This window comes from Guillardia theta (genome assembly GCF_000315625.1).
Source record: "Guillardia theta CCMP2712 unplaced genomic scaffold GUITHscaffold_61, whole genome shotgun sequence".
Taxonomy (NCBI): Eukaryota; class Cryptophyceae; order Pyrenomonadales; family Geminigeraceae; genus Guillardia; species Guillardia theta.
Window position 1 is genome coordinate 87771 of NW_005434613.1, and position 8278 is coordinate 96048.

The 8278-nt window shown below is 52.3% G+C and overlaps 3 protein-coding genes across 3 annotated transcripts in view; 2 read left to right on the forward strand and 1 right to left on the reverse strand.

Annotated features, from left to right (window-relative positions):
* Positions 1 to 3863: 3863 nt before the first annotated feature.
* GUITHDRAFT_112669 (hypothetical protein) lies at positions 3864 to 5942 on the forward strand (the record flags this gene model as incomplete). The annotated part of the gene is made up of 1 exon (XM_005828119.1): positions 3864 to 5942. The coding sequence occupies one exon, from the start codon at positions 3864 to 3866 to the stop codon at positions 5940 to 5942; it is 2079 nt and encodes a 692-aa protein (XP_005828176.1).
* Positions 5943 to 6107: 165 nt separating this feature from the next.
* On the reverse strand, positions 6108 to 6907 carry GUITHDRAFT_153882 (hypothetical protein). Its single transcript, XM_005828120.1, has 3 exons — positions 6668 to 6907; positions 6542 to 6620; positions 6108 to 6488 (listed from the first exon to the last, which is right to left on the reverse strand). The coding sequence occupies exons 1-3, from the start codon at positions 6896 to 6898 to the stop codon at positions 6400 to 6402; spliced, it is 399 nt and encodes a 132-aa protein (XP_005828177.1). The 5' UTR covers positions 6899 to 6907; the 3' UTR covers positions 6108 to 6399.
* An 885-nt stretch (positions 6908 to 7792) lies between these two features.
* Positions 7793 to 8278, forward strand: part of GUITHDRAFT_142128 (hypothetical protein) — a gene marked incomplete at both ends in the record, with an annotated part of 1522 nt that continues 1036 nt past the window's right edge. The window contains 3 exons of the mRNA XM_005828121.1: positions 7793 to 7856; positions 8063 to 8112; positions 8162 to 8242. Of these exons, the coding sequence (XP_005828178.1) occupies positions 7793 to 7856; positions 8063 to 8112; positions 8162 to 8242 (195 nt within the window). The remainder of the gene's footprint in view (positions 7857 to 8062; positions 8113 to 8161; positions 8243 to 8278) is intronic.

An 8278-nucleotide genomic window follows, 5' to 3' on the forward strand; every position in this document is an offset into this window, starting at 1 on the left:
AGAGGAGAGGAGGAGAGAGGAGAGGAGCGGACTGCACAGCACAGGGGAGAGGAGAGGAGGAGAGACGAGAGGAGAGGAGAGGAGAGGAGAGGAGAGGAGGAGAGAGGAGAGGAGAGGAGAGGAGGAGAGACGAGAGGAGCTGACGAGAGGAGCAGGGGGAGATTGAGCGAGCAATGGCCATCTCCAAGCTTCAAGGGTCCCACATCAAGTAGTTTCTCCTGCATGCATCCTCCTCCTACTTCCTTGCGGGCAGTCCAACTTACCCGGTTGCTCCTGCTCCTGCTGGAGGCAGTGAGAGCGCGACAGTGAGACTTGTGAAGGGTTTCAGTAGCTTCATACAAGCAAAAAGGAACCGCAACTTCACTTCTCTCCTCCTTCGACTGCTGCTGCTCCCTCTTCGCACAAGCTCTGTAGCTGACCCGTCGGGTCAAGCCGCAAGGATCCTCGTCCGACTCCGATCCGCCTGTTCACGGCTTGCTCGTCGTCGTCATTGTCGTCGTCGTCGGAGTGGAGGCAGACGACATGGAAGGAGATCATCGGATGTTGTTGCCCTGCTGTAACTTGTTGAGAGGTAGGATGGTGTACTTGTATGACCTGTAGGATGGTGTACTTGTATGACCTGTAGGATGATGTACTTGTATGACCTGTAGGATGGTGTACTTTCATGACCTGTAGGATGGTGTACTTGTATGACCTGTAGGATGGTGTACTTTCATGACCTGTAGGATGGTGCACTTGTATAACCTGTAGGATGGTGTACTTTCATGACCTGTAGGATGGTGTACTTTCATGACCTGTAGGATGGTGTACTTGTATGACCTGTAGGATGGTGTACTTGTATAACCTGTAGGATGGTGTACTTTCATGACCTGTAGGATGGTGTACTTGTATAACCTGTAGGATGGTGTACTTGTATGACCTGTAGGATGGTGTACTTTCATGACCTGTAGGATGGTGTACTTGTATAACCTGTAGGATGGTGTACTTTCATGACCTGTAGGATGGTGTACTTGTATAACCTGTAGGATGGTGTACTTTTATGACCTGTAGGATGGTGTACTTTCATGACCTGTAGGATGGTGTACTTGTATGACCTGTAGGATGGTGTACTTGTATGACCTGTAGGATGGTGTACTTGTATAACCTGTAGGATGGTGTACTTGTATGACCTGTAGGATGGTGTACTTGTATAACCTGTAGGATGGTGTACTTTCATGACCTGTAGGATGGTGTACTTGTATAACGTGTGATTGTATCTCGCGTCCTAGTACGTCCAGCGACCGGCGACTTCCGGCAGGCAGGAGGCTGATCCTCTATCTCTTCACTGCATCCGCTCGCCAGGCATCTCCCTTAACTCTTGCTGCACATCTAACAGCCCTGCATGAAAATCTTCTTCAAGAATGGACAATCCTTCCAGAACGGTTATTGCACACTCAGCATAACTGCGAACTTGACGCAGTCTCATCGTATCTTGACTTGGAACTCTGCTGACATTCTCTTCAATTTGTGTGACTTTCTGACGTCCGATGTACAATTTCAGAAACTCGTGGGGGCCGTACGATGGATCGCATTCCACTGCCGTGCCAGTCGGGTCCGATCAGATCGCAATGTAGCCTGGTACGTTTGACGAAGCCTCGGAGGAGGCCTTCCTGGCCGTCTTGCTAAGGTCCTCTCATGTCTGGATGCTTGGGTTTCACATCCTCTATGCTACGATTCGGCCTTGAGCAAAAACTGTCTTGTTGCAGCTGAAGTCGAAACAACAAACTTGTGCTGAGTACTCAAGATCATGGCACCGTCACGCACTCGTTTCAGTAGCAGCAAACATCAAAAGTAGCTTGTAGGACTGCAGTGTCACTTTCGGATGGCCCCAGCTGAGTCACTGTGACTCACTGACTGAGCCGCTGAGTGAGTCAGGAGTCGCCGCTGCGGGCTGCCAGTGATCAGCCTGAGTGGTGCGGAGCCGGCGGCCCGTTTCATGGCAGTGAGGGGCCGCCGTCGGCCCGGGGCCGCCGGCTCAGTCACAGTGCTCAACTCCGAGGCTCGCTCTGAGCGGACGGACTCGGCCCGGGCTGCCGCAGATTCCCCGCCTGGTGCCGGCCCGGCCGGGCCCGGGGGTTCACTCCCGGAGTCATGGGCCGCCGCACAAGGCACTCCGAGGCTCCGAGGCACCGATCCGTTGAAAAGGTTAGTATGGAATTTTTCGTGTGAAAAGTTTGTAGAAAACTTGAAATTCAAGCTAGTGGTTTGAAAATTCGTATTCGTGCTTCGGTGCTTGGCCGGGACCGAGTTGAAAAGATCTCTTTTCAATTTTATCACGTTCATATAGTCACGTACCTCCCTATGATTCCGAATCCGGTTTGCACAACATGACCCCCTCCCTACCCACCCCTATTTCGATATGTATTTTTGAGGTAAAGGGTGGGGTCTGAAGGTACTTTTGCCGCTCCAAGAGTAGTCCCACCCCACTACTCAAGTCACGAGCATGACCCCCTCCCCCTCCCCTGTCAAGTCTGACACTACCCTACCCACGAATCTAAGAAAATCATTTGGTACCCTATGATCACCCTACGGTAACCTTCACTATATATTATGGACTGCAAACCACCCCTCCTAGCAAGTTCCGTGTACCACCCCCAATCGGCTCAATCCGAAGGGAGTGTTTGCCCCAAAATACCCTTTTAAAACTTTAGTTCTAGCAGGTCCCACCCTTCCGCCCTCTCAGTCCTGAATCAAATCCCCGTCATGGTTAGGTGGTTTACCCATAGGTTACAGGGGGTGGTACCAAGGGAGGGTGGGTGAACAGTGTTTACCACAAGGGGTAGCAGTACCAATGCTGAATTTTACAGACAAGAGGTTTTAAAACTAATATCTTTGTAAAACCTGTTTTATGAAAAGCAAGGCCAACGGAGTCCAGGACTTCTTCACCCTACCCCTACCTACCCCAAATCATCGTACCCCTGAAACCTAGTTTTTTTTTAGTACCCCACCCATGTCAAATCGCATATCTGTGCCTTCCATGTCATAGGAACGGTGGGGTCATCGGATAGACTACCCACTCAGTGGTCACCACCCCCACAGGAAACGGAAAAATTTCTTCAGGAGGTTTGTGGGAACCTTCAAGACTTTCCTCATAAACTTTGAAATTTACCTCAGAATTTCAAATTTTATCCATAAAAAGCAAAAATGTTATAACCTTCTAAAAATAGTTGTAGCGTCCATGACCTGAATGCCGCCTTATCGTAATGCCGCACGAAGGGCAACAGGGGAAGGCTGTTAGAAACACAGGGGGGCAGAGATGGACAGAGCATGTGAAGGATTCAGTGAGAGATGAAGTTGAAGTTAGCATAGGATGGATGGGGGAGGAGGAGCGTTGAAGGTTCACCGTAAGAAGACACGGACCAAGAGTTGGAAGGGGACCAGACGGCGAGGGGATGAGTGGAGTGTGCGTGCATGAGTTTGAATGGGAGGAAGTTCTACTGGAATACGATGAGAATGGGATTCAGATGGATGCAGGGTCCTTACTGAGACAGGCTTTGATGCATACCAAGTAGATGTCGTAATGATAGAAGTTCTCGATATCGCTCTTTGATTTGCGTTTTTCTTCAGGTGTTTCACGTAAAATCTTGAGTGTTTGAACCGAAACAGCCATTTACTAGAGGGTGGGGGGATGAGCCCGTGAAACTTTGAAGGCGTGGGTCCCATCATAATCTTTTGCAATGAGTCGAGCATTCCAATTTTCAAGCAAGAATGTTTTCGACAGTTTCAAATCGAATGACAGAGGGTCGCAAGGCAGCTTGCCACGCTCCGCTTCAAGCAACAGCCTCAATGGAGATCTCAAACGGACGACCTCGAAAGCCATCGAGATGTTCCGATCGGGTTTGCGCTCCGGCTCTTCAGTGAGGAGGAGGAGCAACGTGAGCTTTACGGGAGTTCCCAAGAACGACTACTTTCCCTCCAAGAGCAATGTCTTCTGGAGATTCCTAGGCATCGGAGATCGTCAGGGGAATCTGAAAGCATCGCGACTGATTCACCCGGAGTCTCCCTTCAACTACACCGTCTCTCTGGTCTCTTCGCTCCTCCTGCTCTACACGGCCATTGTAGTGCAAGTCACTGTCAGCTTCTTCTGGAATGCGCCTGACTGCTGGAGCTCTCCCACGCTGCCTTTCGACATGTTTGTGGACACTTTCTTTGTCTTCCAGATCTTTTTGACTTTCTTCACTGGGGTTGAGATTCAAGGCGTGTACGCAGACTCACTGGGGGCGGTTGCTTGGAATTACGTCACTCATGCCTTCATCTTTGATGTATTCACGTCCATCCCTTCTTCGTATGTGGAATATTTCGCGGTAAAAGAATGCGGAAGCTCCGGCACCAGCGTCAACATGAACAGCCTCCTAATCATGAGGTGCATAAAACCTCTCAGGTTGCTGAAGTTGTCGAGGATGTTCAGGATGAAGAAGATTCGTCTCATCCTCGACTCAATCGAGGAATTCTTTCAACTGCCAGGGTTCATGATGAGGATGTTCAGTATGCTCGCTGGAATCTCGCTGCTCGTGCACAGTTGTGCTTGTATCTACTGGCTTATCAAGGAGATGACCTTCAGCCAGGACGAGATTTGTCTTTTCCTCTCCCACTACAACCTCAACTGCTATTCTGGCCTGCTCGAGAAGTATGTCCTCACCATCTACTTCATGAACACAATCTTCACCACAGTTGGCTTCGGCGACATCACCCCTGAGAACACAGCTGAGAGGCTCTTCACCATCATCGCCATGTACGCCGGCGTCATGGTCTTCGGCACCATGCTCTCGGAGGTTCAGAGCGCGCACATGCACGCGTTCCGCCTGCAGAAGCAGTGCGACCAGGTGCACCATGACGTGAAGGACTTCCTGCGGTCTACCAACGTCCCCAAGGCTGTCAGCAGGCGCGTGCTGGAGTGGGTGGATCTCGACTATATGGTGAAGATGAGGAGGAACCAGCGGGAGGCAGCTCTCTCCCTCATCCCTCCTCAGCTCCGCATGCCCATCTTCGATCACCTGCACAAGGAGATGCTGTATGGGATCCCCTTCCTCCGAGACCTGGCGGACATCCACCGCGATCAGTTCCTCCTCAACCTCTTCTCTCTTGCTCAGCCCATCACTTTCTGCAGCTTCATGCCCATCGCAACGGTGGACGACGCTTGTGACCGTCTCTACATCATCACACACGGCAGCGTCAGCGTCGTTCTGCCCTCCGGGTCAATCGTCTCCACACTCAACGCTGGCGACTTTTTCGGAGAGAACAGCTTCCTCGGGGAGACAACATGGAGGGGAGAGCACGGGCAGGAGGTCGACTTCTGTGCTCTGACATCTGTAGTCTGCATGTACATCTTGAAAGAAGACTTCATGCGGCTGCTCCAGTCATTCCCTGGACACATCCACGAGGAGATCGAGGCTCTCACGCAGGACCTCAAGGAGCTGCGGGAGGAGCAGGCTGCTTCGGATGATCCTCCTACCTCCGTCGCCATCCGCTGGTTCTATCTCTTCCGCAAGGCCAAGTGCCACATGCTTCACACGGATGGCACGAGAGACCTGCTGATCAAGACGGTTCAGAAGCTCAAGTTTGCATCCATCTTCGGCAAGCACGACACTCAACGTGGCAAGTTTGAGGTCATCGCGGAGAAGCCAATCCCCGATGAGGAAGAGATAGTTCCGACCTGGGAGGGCAGGGGACCACAGGAAGAGGCGCAGAGTCACGGAAGCTCCGGGGACATTCTTGTTGCTATTCAGCAGCTGATCAGAGCGGAGCATGACTCGCTGCGCGCTTGCTTCGACCGTCGCATCAGTGAGATCACAACTCGCATGGACGCGCTGGAGGAGATGTGCTTCACTGAGGACACGGCCAAGGCAGATACAGCGAGCGTGTCAGGAGGAGATATCCAGCCTGTCGATGAGAGATATGCATAGCTCACTCCACTGCTCCCTCCCTCCCCTTCCCGACTCTCTCTCTCTCTCCCTCCCTCCCTCCCTCCCTCCTCTTCTTCTTTGCTACGACCTCTTTATATTCAACTTCTCTCGCCGTCATGGCAGCACAAGGGAGAAGATATTCAACTCTATGAATTTAGCTTAGATAATCAAAATGAAGATTTTTAATGTTTGCATGTTAGCATGCAGCAGTTGTTGTTTCTCCTCACGCCGGCAGATCAGCTCTTTCTTCCATAGCAAACAACTACCTCGTTCAAACGCACACCATTGACTACGTTACACACCATGGACTACACTAACACACCATTGACGAGGTTCCTTATGAGACTGCATCGTCTTTGACACGGCACTTCACCTCGCCCGCTTGTTCTCCCCGTCGTCTCGACCTCCAGCTGTTGCACAAACATCGCCTATCCCCAACTACCCCCAGCACACCCTCTCAGCTGATAGTGCACAGCACGGGTGCCGGCCAGACGTGATCGTAGTAGGCGCGATGAGCGCGGGGAGGATGGTAGCGATTGAGAAAGCCTGCGGGTCTTGCCCATCAGCCCCTGCAGCACTGACCCTCCATGCGCACTCACCGCAGCGGCAGCAGCGAAAGTCGATAGGGGCAGGGGAGAAAGGGATCGCGTTGATGTCCCTGCAGGTTGAACAGGCTACCTGTGTGCGAGGGATCAGGAGGACAGAGGGGGGGGAGGAGCAGCGACATGAACAATGGTGGGGGGGTCGTGAGACGAGTACGACGGGTCTTGGTAACCTGCTCGTCGGTAGTCTGGGAGAGGCGCATGCATCCTCGCTTGAGCTAGCTCTCTGTTCTCACGGTCATACTCCTCCTGCAGAGCACGAGCAACGGCCTCGTCGTCCCCAGTCTGCTGCCCTCCGTTTGCTGCGTTTCCTGACCGTAAAGTTTCCATTTCGTGACTTCTACTTGCAGCCATTGTGAACCTGTGCAGCAAATCAGCGTGGCATGGACTAACGTTGGCAGGGATACTAGGCAAAGCACCCTTGCTCTGTCCCTCCCTCACTTCTGTTCCTTCCATGTTACCCTCCTCGTTTGTTCTCAGCTGCATTTGCCTGTCTGTCTGTCGCTCCCTTCATCAAAGTTTCTAATCCACTTCAAGCATCCTGTGATCGCTGCTGTGCACGTCCCATCCTTTCCCATACTCTCTCCTCTCCTCCCCTCCCCTCCCCTCCCCTCCCCGTCTCGTCTCCTCCCCTCCCCTCCCCTTCGCTCTCGCCCCCTGCTACAGCATCGTCTCATTTTCGTCCCGTTTGTTCTCATCCTCATAATCACATCATCCCCCTCATACCCTATTCTCATGGAGATGAGCCTCATCCCCTCTCAGACCACCAACGAGCCGAAATAGAAGATGGCAGGCAATGTTGCTGAAACAGGCGGGAGAGCGCAGAATGGGAGGAGACAGGAGAGGAGAGGAGAGGAGAAGGAGAGGAGAGGAGAGGAGAGGAGAAGGAGAGGGAAGGAGAGGAGAGGAGAAGGAGAGGAGAGGAGAGGAGAGGAGAGGAGAGACGCTGGTTTAGGCAAGTCGAAAGAAGCAGAGAGGTGAGGCGAGGCGATAAGAAGGGAGACGAGGGAAAACATAGTGTAGTGCTATGTAGGAGTGAGGTTGCGGTCGCTATTATTGCGGTTGGAATATTGAGTTGGAGGTATTAGCAGAAGTGTAAACAGTCGGAAGTAAGACTTGAGCTTGAGATTGATTTCTGATATCGATCACAGCAGGAGGGTTTGTTGGACGAGTAGCTTCCTGGAACAATCGGGAGATGGAGGAACATTGAACGCGGTTAACAACCTGAGACAACATCAAGCAAGCGGGATGGCGATGGATTTTATCTTATCAAGATCCACAGCATTCCAGCTGGTCTCCCTAGTTATTCTCTGTGAGTTTTTCTTCTTCTTTCTCATGCTCTTGCCCTTGCAATCGCTCCAACCTTGTCCTTCTCATTCTTCTCTTCCTCCTCTACATTGCCTTCTTGTACCTCTTCCCTCCCCATCCTCTCCCCCCTTCCCCTTCCCCTTCCCCTTCCCCTTCCCCTTCCCCTTCCCCTTTCCCCTCCCTTCGGGTGACATGACCGTACCATTACAGCATGCTTCATCCTCGATCTCGATGCTTCTAGTAGCGGGCCCTCGCACAAGGTCAGTCGCAACCGTCTCCTCCTGCTTCTCATCCTGTGGCTCCTTCCAGGTCGACAGCAGCCTTGAACTCTTGCATGCGGTAGCGAAGCTGCGGCAGGCGGTTAGAACATCCTCCCTTCAGGAAGCAGCGGTAAGTTATAAGCCCGATTCCCTTCCCTTCCCCCCC

What these genes read in the sequence shown, in the direction of transcription:
- GUITHDRAFT_153882 (XM_005828120.1), bottom strand. Translation starts at nt 6,898, where the DNA reads ATGGCTGCAAGTAGAAGTCACGAAATGGAAACTTTACGGTCAGGAAAC. An exon ending in ACCCCCCCACCATTGTTCAT is followed by an intron (nt 6,621 to 6,667) that starts GTCGCTGCTCCT and finishes CCTCGCACACAG; the next exon opens with GTAGCCTGTTCAACCTGCAG. An exon ending in CTTTCGCTGCTGCCGCTGCG is followed by an intron (nt 6,489 to 6,541) that starts GTGAGTGCGCAT and finishes CAAGACCCGCAG; the next exon opens with GCTTTCTCAATCGCTACCAT.